General features: G+C 51.7%; 1 protein-coding gene across 1 annotated transcript; it reads right to left on the reverse strand.

Annotated features, from left to right (window-relative positions):
- Positions 1-11,094: 11,094 nt before the first annotated feature.
- On the reverse strand, positions 11,095-13,929 carry SOX12 (SRY-box transcription factor 12). The gene has a single exon (XM_010811633.4). The coding sequence runs from the start codon at positions 13,907-13,909 to the stop codon at positions 12,965-12,967; it is 945 nt and encodes a 314-aa protein (XP_010809935.2). The 5' UTR covers positions 13,910-13,929; the 3' UTR covers positions 11,095-12,964.
- Between the last annotated feature and the right edge of the window lie 520 nt (positions 13,930-14,449).

The following is a 14,449-nucleotide window of genomic DNA, read 5'->3' on the forward strand; positions in this document are numbered from 1 at the left end:
CAACTAGAGAAAGCCCTGGTGCAGCAACGAAGACCCAGCGCAACCAAAAACAACTAACTAAATAAATAAACTTAAAAAAAAAAAAAGATTGGAAATAACCTGCAGCAGTTTTAAAACATGGCTGCAAATTCTTTAGCGCTTCTCCTACAATGAGGTGGGACATAGGTACCCTCTCTTTGTATCTCGGGTGAGTCGACGACTGTTTCAACCAATAGAACATGGTGGAAGTGATGCTCTGAATTCCGTGGCCAGGACATGAAAGGACAGGCACTTCCCCTGGAACTCTAGTTTTTGGAGACCTGAGGTACCATGCAAGAAATCTACTGCCCTGAGGCTACCATGCTGTGAGAAAGCCAGAATCATATGGAGAGCCCGCAGTAATCACCATCCCACCTGAGCTTGGTCTGTGAGTCATCCCCATTCAAGCATCAGTCAAGGGAACAAAAAAAACAGCCAGATGATTCCTGTCCACAGTGGGCTGAATCAGCTTCGGCTCCGATGATGTGAGAGAGGGGATGGATGGGACTGGGGAGTCCATGGGAAGGGATGAGGTCACATGTATAGGTAGGTGGTTTGGCATTGAGCCAGCAGAATAGGCAGGAGTCAGTGCCCTCTGAGACCCAGGGAAGGAGAGAATGAAGGCCACGGAGAAGAGGGGCGTGGTGTTTGTGAGTTGAACTCTGGAGCCAGACAGAGCCAGTCTTGAATCCCCAGTTCTACCACTCTCTGCTTACGTGACTTCAACGCTCTGAGCCTTAGTTTCCCTAACTGAGATAAAATCGAGACGATATTGCCTCTCAAAAGGGTTATAAGAGTGAAAATGAGATGTGTATAGATAACGCTTAGCAAAGCACCTGGAACAGAATAAGAACTCAAGATATTATGGTCATTACTACTATTTTTATTGTTTGCGGGTGAGGAGGGAAGGAAGTTGAGTGACAAGAAACGTGATAAATTGAATGTTCTTTAGGAAAACAAGAGGTGTTACCAATTAAGACACAGAGGGCTTATAGCTCCAGGGTGGAGCATCTGACCGCAGAGAGAGGAAGGTTTTAGTACCTTCCCTTTGAAGTACCATTTCCAAGGGTGGTAAAGCAGACACAAAGGCCACATATTTTATGATTCCATCCATATGAAATGCCCAGGCTCAGAAAATCCATAGAGACAGAGAGCAGATTAGTGGTTCCTAGGGGCTGGGATAAGGGAGGAATGGGAAGTGACTGCTTGGTGGGCTTCCTTTGGGGCGATGAAGATATTCCAGAACTAGACAGTGGTGATGATTGTACAGCATTATGAACAGACCAAATGTTGCTAATGATACATTTCATGTTGTATATATTTAACCATTTTTTTTAATGGCAGTAAAGATTTGGGCACTCAGTGATGATAATGATGATGATGGATACCACGTATTAAGCATTTACTATGTGCCAGGAAATTTTACTTCTCAATAACCTTATGAGATAGGAGCTATGATAATTCCTATTTTATAGATGGTAAACCTGGGTGTGGGAAGGTAAGTCCCTTGCCTAAAGTCTGCCACAATGTGGCAGAATCTGAATTTGCTCTGATGGTTTTATGGCTGTGATCTGTGGAGACAGCAGTCTGCATGGCTGTGACTTTCTTTGGCTATGTCAGAACTGGGAGAGAAGAAGGCTGCTGGTACCCCAGCTCCTGGGTTAGGGTTCCTTCGAATGGGTGGGGGCAGAGGAGAGGGTGATGGGGGCTGCAGAGAGAAAGGGAGAGAGCAGATTCCGTGATGGACCTCACGACAGATCCTGGCTTCATGAAGAAGGCAGCCTAGGAGGGGAGCAGATGGACCTGGAGAAGATGCAAGGATTCCAGGCTGAAGAGCTCAGTGCAGTCCAAAAATAAGCTGATGGGAAGGAAGGGAGTCCAAGTCAGAATGTGGGACCCTGTAGTCAAAGATTTTAGATGTTAAAACTTGTAAGAGATGAGAAGGTCCAGGTCAGCCCTATCCAGTAAACTTTTCTGCAAAGACAGAAATGTTCTGTATCTGTGCTGCCTATATCAGAGCTAACTGGCTATATTTGGCTATTAAGTATATGAAATGTGGCTAGTGCAACTAAGGAAGTGAATTCCAAATTTTATATCATTTTAGTTACTCTAAAACTTGATTTAATTTGTTTCTGTTTTTAGGCCACTCTGTGAAACTTGGTTCCTTGACCACGGATGGAACCAGGGTCTCCTGCAGTGGAAGTACAGAGTCCTAACCCCTAGACTGCCAGGGAATTCCCTCTAAATTTAATTTTAAACAGCCACATGTTAGTGGCCACGATATTGGACAACCAAGTGTCAGCGGTATAAATCTTGCTGCTAGGGCCTTACGTCCGGCACGACTGCTGCTATCTCGGACCCGCATCACCCCTTCCCATCCGCCCTGTGCTCTTGCTCTACCTCTAGTGGCCTCTTCTCTGCATTGCAGCCACGATGATCCTTTAAACTGTGAGTCAGATTCTCTCATTCCCCTGCTCCAAACCCTCCAGAGCGTCTCATCTTACTCAGGGTAAAAGGAAAAGACTGGTGGATAAAGATGGCCACAAACTCTTTGTCACTTTGTTCCTCCTCATCTGAGCTGGCCCAGCGTCCACTTTAACCAATAGAATGGGATGAAGGTAATGCTCTGGACCTGGCTTTCAAGAGGATCAGCTTCCTTTTCAACCCCCTTGTGGAATACTCACTTGTGAAATTCTGCCTCTTGGATCCCAGTCCCGTGCAGAAGAAACCCAAGCCACGTGAAGGAGCCACCTGTCGATGCTGCATTTGATAGCCCCAGCCAAACTTCCGGCTTACAGCTAGGGCCAACTACTGTATTAGCATCATGTGCGTGAGGCATTTTGGATGTTCCAGGCTTCTTGAGCCCCCAGATGACATCACACGAGCAGAAGAACCATCCTACTGAAGTCCATAAACGCACAGAATCTTGAAAGATAACAAAACAATGTTGTTTTCAGGTATAAGCTGTGCAATAATTTGTTTATGCAGTGATAGATACTGCAAACCAGTCCTTACTGTGGCCTCTAATTGCCCTCCCCAACCTTTTTTGAGCTCCAAAATCACTGCAGATGGTGACTGCAGCCATGAAATTAAAAGATGCTTGCTCCCTGGAAGAAAAGCTATGACCAACCTAGACAGCATATTAAAAAGTAGAGACATTACTTTGCCAACAAAGGTCCATCTAGTCAAAGCTATAGTTTTTCCAGTGGTCATGTGTGGATATGAGAGTTGGACTGTAAAGAAAGCTGAGTGCTGAAGAATTGATGCTTTGGAACTGTGGTGTTGGAGAAGACTCTTGAGAGTCCTTTGGACTGCAAGGAGATCCAACCAGTCCATCCTAAAGGAAATTAGTCCTGAATATTCATTGGAAGGACTGATGTTGAAGCTGAAACTCTAATACTTTGGCCACCTGATGCGAAGAACTGACTCATTGGAAAGGACCCTGATGCTGGGAAAGATTGAGGGCAGGAGAAGGGGATGACAGAGGATGAGATGGTTGGATGGCATCACCGACTCAATGGACATGGGTTTGGGTGGAGTCCGGGAGTTGGTGATGGACAGGGAGGCCTGGCATGCTGCAGTTCATGGGGTTGCAAAGGGTCGGACACAGATGAGTGACTGAACTGAACTGAACCCCAACCTTACTTCCGTCTTTGATCTCATCTCTTCCATTCCCTCACTCACTGGGCTCCAGCCACACTGGCCTCCTTGTTCTTCCTTGAATGAACCCAGCACCCTGGGCAAACTCCTACCTCAAGGCTTCAGAGACTTTGCACCTGTTTGCTTCTATGTCTTTCTTTCTTTCTTTTCTCTAGCTATCTGCATAGCTAGTTTCTGGCTTTATTCAGAGCTCTGCTCATATGTAATCTTATCAAAGAGGTTTTATTGCATCACTGTGATAGAAACATACACTACTCACCAAACTTCCACATGCTTCACCCTTGAGGTTAGACAAAGCAATGGGATTTGTTCTGGCCAGTGAGCTACGAACAGAATGATGCATGTCACTTCTGGGCCAAAGCATTTGTCTGGTTGTTATTAATATAACAAACCAACTCAAAACTTAGTAACTTAAAACAGCAACGATCGTTATTTTGCTCCCAAATCTGCAACTGGCAGGTCTCAGTGGGAAGGTTTGAGCCTGCTCCACTTAGCATCAGCTGTGGTGGCTTGACTGGGGCCTGAGAAGAGCCAGTTCCAAGATGGCTTGCTGACATGGCCGGCAAGTAGTTGGTAAAGGCTGTCAAGTGCGAGCTCAGCTGGGGCTGAGGGCCAGAGGCCTCAGTTTTTCTCCATGCAGGACTCTCCACAGTTTCTCGAGCTTCCTCACAGCCTGGTGACTGGATCCCCAAAATGAGAATTCCAGGAAAGGAGAGGTGAAAGTTGCAAGTTCAAGACTAGAGTCTATGGGGTCGCACAAAGTTGGACACGGCTAAAGTGACTTAGCAGCAGCAGCAGCAGAGTCTAGAAAGTGGCTCGGTGTCACTTCAACTCTAGTCTGTTGGTCACAGAGGCCAGATTCAAGAGGAGACACTCAGCAGGAGAAATGTTAAATTATGCGGGGGCTGTGTAACTTCTCATAGCAAATCTTCCACTGACTCAAAAAGGCTTTTTTTCATTCTGAGTTTGTATCCAGGTCTCCAAAGAGATTCCTTGGTCTCAGACTTTTTTTGAGGAGAAAAAGCAGCACTTGAGATTCATTTAGTTAACAGGAAACCCCGAAAACAACCGAGGGTGAGAAACTGGGTTGCTAAGAAACCTCTGAGGATGGGGGAGAGGGTTGGCGTCCATTGCTAGGTAACCTGGAAGAAGTTAGACATGCAGGTTTCATAGGTTCCTGGAATGCCAGGCTGGACATTCTAAAGACGTCTGGTCCGACCACCTAACTGTACAGATGGGGAAACTAAGGCCTCAGACGGCAAGGTGATTAGCCCAAAGTCCCTCCAATTTCTCAAGAAAAGTAAAGACAGATGGCATGGGAGGGCGTTGTCACTGGATAGAGCTGGTAGCTGAAAATGAAGTCTATAAATCGGTAAAGACATCAACCACAAACAGCCTTGAAGGCCAGGCCAAGAAATCTAGACTTTATCCTGTAGGTGATAGGGAGCCACCACAAAGTTTTCAACAGTGGTCAGCTTTGTGTGTTCAGAAGATCCTTGGGATGCAATCTGGAGACCCGGGATAAAGTCTAAATGCCTTCAGGGCATTTGCTATTGACGCTATTGCCAGTCTATCTCCTTTCTCCCACCATTCCCTCTAGCCACAACCAACTTCCTTCCATGTCAGCCTCTCTCTTTAAAAAAAAAAAAAAAATTATTTATTTTTAGCTGTGCTGGGTCTTTGTTGTTGTGCCAGAGCTTTCTCTAGTTGCCTCGAGTGGAGATTGCTCTCTAGTTGCGGCGTGCAGGCTTCTCATTGTGGTGGCTTCTCTTTTTGCAGAACGTGGGCTCCAGGGTGCTTGGGCTTAGTTGCCCCTCAGCATGTGAGATCTTCCTGGATCAGAGATCTAACCCGTATCCCTCTGCATTGGGAGGTGGATTCTTCACCACTGAACCACCAGGGAAGTCCTGTATCAGCCAAGTCCTATATCTTGCCAAGTCTTCCCTCTTGAACTTACTGGTGTCTGGAAAGCTTTTTCCTTCCCCTGCATCTGCCTCATCCTACCCTTCTGATTTTAACCGGTGCATAACAAACTGTCCCCAAAATTAAATAGTGCAAATATTAATAGCTGCCGTTTCATTTTGCTCATGGGCTCTGTGGTTCAGGAATTCAGACAACGCAAGAAAGGGTGGGGGCTTCCCAGGTGACACAGTGGGTAAAGAATCCACCGGCCAAGCAGGAGACACGGGTTTGATCCCTGGGCCGAGAAGATTCCCCTGGAGAAGGAAATGGCAACCCACTCTAGTATTCTTGCCTGGGAAATACAGTGGGCAGAGGAGCCTGGCAAGCTAAAGTCCATGGGGTCACAAAAGAGCTGGGCACAACTTGGCAACTAAACAACAATAATAAGAGGCGGTGGTTTTCTCTGCTCTATGAACCTTGCCTGGGAAGACTTGAATGACTAGGGGCTGGAGTCATCTGAAGTGTTCTTCATTCATGTGTCTGGAGCCTTGACAGTGTCTGTATCACCTGGCACAATATGTGTTGGGGGCTTCTTCATCACGTGACAATCTCAGGGTTATTTGACTTCTTACAGTAGTCCAGTGTGACCTAGGCTTGGAAACCTACAGCATCATTCCTGCATCCTAGCAGTAACAAGCGGATCACAAAGACCAGTTCAGATTCAAGGGGAAGGAACTTCATGGGACGGATGTCAAAGAACTGGTAGCCATGTCCTAAAACCACAACAACCCACGGAGGTCTCAGTCACAGCTTACACATCATCTCCTCAAGGAGGTGACGGAACCACACCCTGCTCCATGACTGGATTAAGGCCCTCCTCTGTGTCCCCCCAAACCCCACTGTTCATCTTCATCAATGCATTTCCATCCCTGTGTTTATTGGTCTTTCTGCCCCTCTGACCTGAGGGTTCAGTGAGGATGGATCATGTCTGTTTTTTTCACCTTTGTACACCCAGCTGCTAGCAGAGTGTGGCAAAGCAGGATGTTAATAACTGTTTGTTGCTTGGGTAAGCAAATGAGTGATTCAGTGATCTACGGCATGGAGCCCAATGCAGAGGCCATTCCTTCCTTATGAAGTTTACACACTAGTTGGAGAGATACATACAAAATAAAAACTGTATGTGATAAGTGCCAGATAGCGATAAATGCTATTATGAAAAATGAAGCAAAGTAAGGAGCTAGTATCGGGGGGAGGGTAATACTTTATATGAACTGTCAGGGAAGACCACTCCGAGTTAGTGACGTTGGAGCTGAGATCGAAGGAAGTGGGAGAGTAAGCCACGTGGATATCTGGGAGAAGAGCATTGCAAGCAGCGTGAACAGTATGTGCAAAGGGCCTCTGGTGGGTGTGTGCTTGGCAGTTTTGAGGAACAGCAAGGAAGCCAGTGTGGAGCGTGGTGGGAAAAGGGAAAAGTGGCAGGAGATGAGTCCCAGGGTAGGCCACAGGCCAGATCCCACGGGGTTTCACAGGCCATGATGAGGATTTTCTTTCGCTTTTCGTCTGAATGAGATGGGATCCACTGGAGAGTTTTGAGCAGAGACAGTATATAGTCCGATCTATATTGAAACAGATTTCTCTGATGGCTTTGTGGATAACAAGCCTTTGTAATTAAGACAAAGCAAGTTCAGTGAAATGGCTGGTACAGAATACCAGGCAAGAAATGGTGGGGGCTAGGACCAGGAGAGTGGCCATGGACAAGGTGAGAGGTAATAGGACATAGGACACACTGTAAAGGTAAAACCAATGGTCTATAAGGATAAGGAAGCTGTGAAGAAGAGTCAAGGATGACCGAGAGGTTGTTGTGCTTAGTTGCTCAGTCGTGTCTGACTCTGTGCAACCCCATGGACTGTAGGTTGCTGGCCTATTAGCAATATAAGATGTGAAGATGTGGGTGGAGCATCAGGCTTGGCCAGCTTGTGGAAATTAGACTTCATTTTTACATATACCAAGTTTCAGATGCCAATTAGATATCCCAGGGGAGACGACAAAAAGGCAGGTAGACATACTGACTCTAACAGTGTTGGGATGGAGATATAGGCTTGAGACTCTACAGTCCTGATAAATGGAATTCTAAGATGGCTCCCAAGATTCCCCTCTCCCCTGTGTGTGTGCCTAACACAAACTCCTCCTCCCAGTGTGGGTGAGACCAAGGGGTATGATAGATGTCATTATTGTGATTGCTGTTCAGGCGTTCCATCCAACTCTTTTGTGACCCCATGGACTGCAGACCAGGCTTCCTTGTCCTACACCATCTTGGGGTGTTTGCTAAAATTCATGTCCATTGAGTCGGTGATGCCATCCAACCATCTCGTCCTCTGTCATCCCCTTCTCCTCCTGTCCTCAATCTTTCCCAGCATCAGGGTCTTTTCCAATGAGTTGGTTCTTCCCATCAGGTGGCCAAAGGATTGGAGCTTCAGCTTCAGCACCAGTCCTAATCAGCATTATTTTGATTAAGTTACATTATTGGCAAAGGTGAAGGAATTTCATAAATGTGATCAAAGTAAAAGTGATTAAATTAGTTGAAATTTAGTGAATCAAAAGGGCCATTTCCTTGGGTAAGCCCTTTAAAAGAAAGTCTTCCTTGAGCCAAGGGACTTGAAGCTGCAGAGATTCTCCTGCTGGCCTTGACAAAATAAGCCACCATGCTGAGAGGGGGCCTGTGAGGAAAGAAACCGTGAGTGGCTTTTAGGAATCCGGAATGGCACCAGCTGACAGGAAAACGGGGGCCTCAGTCCTTTAACCACAAAGAACTGAGTTCTGCCCACTGCCACGTGATTTTCGGAAGAGGACACTGAGCTCCAGAAGAGAACACAGCTCAGCCAACAGCTGGACTGCAACCTTGAGAGATCTTGAGCAGAGAACCCAGAGACTCCAGGCCCATGGAGATTATGAAATAAGAAATGCATGTTGTTTTAAGCCATTAACGTTGTTGCATTTTGTTACATAGGAACAGATGGTCAATACATCAGCCTATAGGCGTTTTTAAAGCCCTGGAACCAAATGGTTCAAACAGCCTATGCCAAGAACCTGACCCAGAGATGTATCAGAGAGCATGAATGGATGATTGGAGTAGGTGGGACACACCCTGCCAATCCCCGACCAATGCGTGCTACTCCTTTCAGCCACTAGGTGTCCCCAGAGTCCACATAAGCAGGTCTGCCTGCACCTTTCACAGGTCAGAATCCATTTCCTTCTGAAATGGAAGGAACCAAAACAATAAATGATCTCTCTTCTATTCCTAGTTCCCTCTCCTCCGCATCACCCTGGGAGCAGGGGGGGGGGTGGGGGGGGCGGGGACTGGGGGTGGGACTAAGGCCTCTGAAGGGGAGGCGGCTGGCCCAAGGCCCGCCGTGCTCTAGCACCATCTCTAGCTTGGGGTTTTATACACTCCCTGCCCTGCCCCCTCCCAGGGCATTGTGAAGGACAAACACAGACCGTTAGCCTCTCTCTCTCCAGCCTAGGAGACTGCAAATGAGAACACCACCAGCAGAGGACTCTGGAGTGGCTTGTAGGCTGAGGCTGGGGTTTCTAATTGACGCCGACCGGAAAGAGTGGAGAGTGGAACGTGTGCAGCCCCGGGGTCGGGAGACAGTGTTGGTGGAAATGAGACTCCTCCTGATGGGGTGGGCATCAAAGGTGCCCAGCTCAGCTGCAGCTGCTGGGCCAGTGACCCTATTCCCTTTGTCCTGTCCCTTCCACCCTCTGTTGCAGACTGGGTTTTCCCGAAGCAGACACAGACTAAGTTTCAGGTGCAAGATATTTATTAGGGATAAAGACCTGTGAAAAGAAGAGGGTGGAGGCAGAATTGGGTACAGGAGGTCAAACTGTGCTGCCAGCATGGACAAGCCCAAGGCACCCTGAAGGGGTGAGTACCCAGGGGTGCAGGGCAGGGCAGATACTGTGTCTGTCCCACCTGAAGGGTGAAACTTAAGTGGCAGGGATTTATACTTGCATACATTCAGACACCAGATGCAAGCTGCCCCGGGGTGAATCAGTTTTCTTCCTCACCTTTTCTTTCTTAAAGGTTTTGTTTTGGTTTGTGGCCATCTTGTTTCCAATCACAGAGACTATGAGGAAGCATTCACTATAATTCCTGTACTCCCAGACGCCCTTTCTGTAGATGTCCAGACCTCCCAAACCTGCTCTAGTCCTCTTTTAAAACATCTATGGGTATTCCAGTCCCAAATACCCTCTTTAAATGAGGTCTGAACACTTGGCCTTGGTTCTTACTGGGCAAACACACTTTGTCCAACCTAAGGAATTCACTGGATCTGGTAGAGGAAGAATAAGCGGGACAGGGGTCAGTGGGACAAAAGTTTTGAAAAGCCTTGGTCTCAGTTCCCAAAACACACAGGTAAGAATCTCAAGGACTGGAATCATCGCGGTTTCTGCTGCTCTTCTTCAATCATTCAGTACATCTACACTAGTGGCCAGTTACATGCTAGGCGTGAGGACCAGCCCCACACAGCTCCAGACCCCGAGCTACCAGCCTAACACCATCTGCAGATTCAAGCTGGGAGAGGCAGCACCCTAAAATAGCACTTCACTAGGAGACAGAAACCAAAATTTAGGGCCCTGTCTCTGACCCAGGCTGTTTGAAGGCCCTTTACAAGTTGCTTCTGCACCTTTGCCCTAATATCCCTCCTCTGGACAGTGGAGTAATACAATTTATGGAGCACCATGTTAAATGCCTCTCACCTCAAACTTTACTCTGAAGCAGGTGTTATCATCCCCATGTCACATAAATGGAAAAAAAGAGTCAGGGTAAAGTTAATGTGGTCAGGGGCACACAGGTGCTCAGTGGTGGTATCAGGCTTTGGGCCCAGACATTGTGGCTCAACCCTGATTCTTTTTTAACTTATTTATTTTTAATTGAAAGATAATTGCTTTTACAGTATTGTGTTGGTTTCTAACAAACATCAACATGAGTCAGCCATGGTCAACCCTGATTCTTAATCTTCATTAAGGTCAGAGTCAAACTGATTCCCTTGGAACCAGGTGTGCCTACACACGTGTTTCACTTGGTCCCTAAGGATTTTAAAAAAGTATTTGAATCAGCTTTCATTTTGAAATTGAGATGTTCACAGAAACATCCAGATTTACATCTTCTCTTGAAAAATCTAGCCCCCTGGCCACAGCGGGCTGCACTCCCACAGGGTCACAACTGGCAGGAGGTGAGCAATTGCTCCCCTTGAAGTGGGTCATGAAGCCAGTGTCCACCCAGACTCTCATTCATTCATGTCACCTGCCTGGCCTCTGCAGGGACAAGTCTGCCATCCTTAATGAAGACCAGGAGTCCTGAGACAGAGGGAGCAGAGAGGCCTAGAGGGGCCAGGTGCCTCCTAGCCTGGAACCTCGAGCTCTTCCTGTATGGTGCTAAGTCACAGGGACTTGAATCTGTCAAACTGTTTGGGGAGGGTTGAGGAAAGGCAAAGACATGTAGAACCACAGGGCGAGATGGGGCAAATACACTTTATTCAGTCCTGGCGTAAGTCCTGCTGTGGGTGCCAGTGCCCCAGATCAGAGGGACCCCTCCCCTCAGCTACGAGACTAGTTCTCCAAGACCACAGACAGTGACATCTCTTCACTCACATGACGTTTTCTGGGATTTTTCATTGTCTTTTTTTTTGTTGTTATTTTTCTTTAAAAAAAAAAAAAGAGAGAGAAAGAGAGAGAGAAAGAGCGCGCGCAAAAAGGCCCAGAGCCGGAGCACCAAGCTTAAAGGAGGCAGCTGGTGGCTTTGTCAGCGACGGGAACGCGTGGGGCAGAGCCCTGCAGAGACCCTGGGCAGGGGTCCCGGAGGACTCTGGGACCGTTTGTTCCTGAGATTTGTGTGTGTGAATGAGAGTGTGTGCACACCCGGGAGGGTGAACACACGCCGGTGAGATACAGGTAGTGAGGGTAAAGGGGGCATGGGGAGGCCGGAGGGGCGGAGCTTGAGCTGGGAGTTGGAGGGAGAGGGGTAACAGCATCAGGGGCAGGGTTTCCCAAGAGCACCCCAAACTGGACACAGTAGCGCTGGGCGCCAATGGCACAACACTACTCTGAACCTCCCTTCAGGCTCACTGGCCCAGGTGATGGTCTCTCAAGCCAGCTGCTGAAAAAGGGAGTCTCTTCTTGCCTCTTCATCTGCTATCATGCCTCAGTCTCAACCCCCTAGTTGAGTACCGACGTATTTGTTTCTCCCACTGAATACTGTCACTGTAGGCAAAGGGATCTGGGTGACAGGAAGGGGCGGTGGGCTTAGGAGGGAGTCCAGGCTGGAAGTGTGCCTTGAGGTGACAAGGGCACTTGGGGGGGGGGGGCAGACAAAAGGACCCTGTCCCCACACAAACGACTACATGTCTTGATTCTGAGTTTTCTTTTTCTCTCCTGAAGGATTTCCAGAGAAAAACCCTGGCCCCCAATTCCCAGGTGGGGGAAAGAAAGGTTGGTTTCTTGGAACCAAGACAGGCTGTTGAGGCAGTCAAGCAGTCGGTGGGAGGTGGGGTCGGGGGGCGCGGGGGTGCACATGGGCTGGGCGACCCCGTAAGGGGAAAGGGGTTATGCCACTTGGGAGTTCCAAGCTCCACACCAACCCTTCCGGGCTGGCTAGTCTTTCTCCCCCTTCCGACTGCTCCTCCCATTTAAGGCAGTGACGCCCCGTCGGGTTGAACGGAAGCCGTGGCTCCTGGATCAAACGATTTCTCAGGATCGCTCTATATCCGCCCCCCTTCTTCCCAGAGCGGCTGACCGAGGCTAGTGGTTCAGCAGGGACCAGCCCCCTCCTCCCAAGAAGCATTAAGCATGCGCAAGAAGGGGGCGGGGGGGGGGGGGGTCCCAGTGCTCCCCGGGGAAAAGGAGCGTGCCCCTCCCCCTCCCCGGGAGGGAAGGGCGAGAGAGGAGGGCGCAGGGCCGCCCAGCTGCAGCGCCCCCCTAAACGAGACAGAAGGCGGGCTGGAAGCAGGCGGAGGGAGTCTAGAGCCAAGGGCAGGGGCGTGTCCTCCGGCCAAGAGGAGGGGCGTGTGCAAAATGGGGGAGGGGTACAGGTCTCTCGGAGAGGATGGGAGGTGTATCGGAGGAGGGGGCTGGCTGCTGGTGGCTCGCGGGAGGGGGCAAGATGGGGAAGGGCTCGGATGTCGGAGAAAGGGTGGGGGTTGGGCTGTCTTGGGGTGTGTCTGCGGGGGAAGGGCTTGTCTGGATTTGAAGGGGGATGGGCACGTCTAGGAGGGGGGAGGCTGTGCGGGAGATGGGGTGCCAGCCTCGGCCTCCGAGGGGCCCCAATACCTGATTCCTGTATGTAAACAGCTGGTTTGGGGGCGTGCGCGCCCCGCTGACGATGGGCTCAGTAGGTGAAAACCAGGTCGGCGATGCTAGACGGGCGCCAGTCCCCTGCGATCATCTCGGTAACCTCGGGGGTGCAGTAGTCCGGGAACTCGAAGTGCGACGTGCCCGAGGGGGGCGGCAGGTCCGGATCGCGGTCCAGGGCGCTGCAGTCCAGGCCCGCGGGGCCGGGGGGCCCTCTGGACAGAAAGCCCAACGGCTCCTCCCCCGACGCCACCTTCTCCTCTTCGCCTTCCTCGGCCGCCGCCGCCTCCTCCTCCTCTTCCTCCGGCTCCTCGTCCTCCGACGGAGTTGGGGAGGCGGCGGTGACAGCCGCCCCCTCGCCCGACGGCCCTTGGGCACGCTCGGCTGGTCCTCGGGCGGCCCGCCCCGCCGGGACCATCCTCCACAGCTCGCGCCCGGGGGTCTCCACCAGGCGCACTTCCAGCAGCTCCTCGTCGTCTTCGTCGTCGTCGTCCTCGGGCGCCGCCGCGCCGCCCCCCAAAGGCCCTCCCGCCGCTCGGCGGCCCCCGCGGCCAGGCAGCTGCGGCCCGGGCTTGAGCCTGCTACCGCCGCCGCCGCCGCCGGGGGGGCGGGGCCGCGCCTTGGCGGGCGCCCCCTTGCTCTTTTTGCGCGGCCGGTACTTGTAGTCCGGGTAGTCCGCCATGTGCTTGAGGCGCAGCCGCTCCGCCTCCCGCACGAACGGGATCTTCTCCGAGTCCTGCAGCAGCTGCCAGCGGCGGCCCAGGCGCTTGGAGATCTCGGCGTTGTGCATGTCGGGCCACTGGTCCATGATCTTCCGCCGTTCGTGCTGCGACCACACCATGAACGCGTTCATCGGTCTCTTAATGTGGCCGCTCGGGGTCTTGCACCAGCCGGGCTCACGCGCCCCCTCCTCGGCCGGCCCGGGCCCCGGGGGCGGTGGCCCGCCGTCCCGCTTGGCCCTCGCGCCCCGCTGCTGCACCATCGCGCCTGGGCCCGGGGCCGCTAGACGCCGCCGGGGGCCGTCCGCATCCTCCGCGGCTGGGGGTGGGGGAGGAGGCAGCAGCGACGGAGGGGCGGCCCCGCCCCGCAGCTCAGCCCGGCCCCCGCGAGCTAGGGAGCGAGGAGCTGGGCGCTCCGGCCCAACGGACGGCGGGGGGGAGAAGGTCAGCGGCGCGGTCTCAGGCGGGCTCAGCGCGACCCCGCCGCCTCCGGCAAGTTGTGCCCCGCAGCACGCCACACATTGTTTTGCGGGGGGCGGAGGAACGGCACCCCTCAGGCCCCGGCGGGCTCTCCTTGCAGCCTCCTGCTCGGCTGCGGCCCGCGCGCGCCGCTCCCCACCCTGCCGCCTTCCAGTGTCTTTCTCCCCGCGCGGCCCCGCCGGCGCGCGCGCCACCCCTCCCCCTCGCCGTCTGCGGGCCGCTGCGGCGCGCGCGGGGCCGCCCCGTGTAAACACCGAGGTGCCCGCTCGGGCTGCGGCCGGGCCACGCCTCGCGTTCGGGCGACGCGTCACCCGTTGCTGGGC

Source organism: Bos taurus, chromosome 13, assembly GCF_002263795.3.
Source record: "Bos taurus isolate L1 Dominette 01449 registration number 42190680 breed Hereford chromosome 13, ARS-UCD2.0, whole genome shotgun sequence".
NCBI lineage: Eukaryota > Metazoa > Chordata > Mammalia > Artiodactyla > Bovidae > Bos > Bos taurus.

What these genes read in the sequence shown, in the direction of transcription:
- SOX12 (XM_010811633.4), bottom strand. Translation starts at nt 13,909, where the DNA reads ATGGTGCAGCAGCGGGGCGCGAGGGCCAAGCGGGACGGCGGGCCACCG.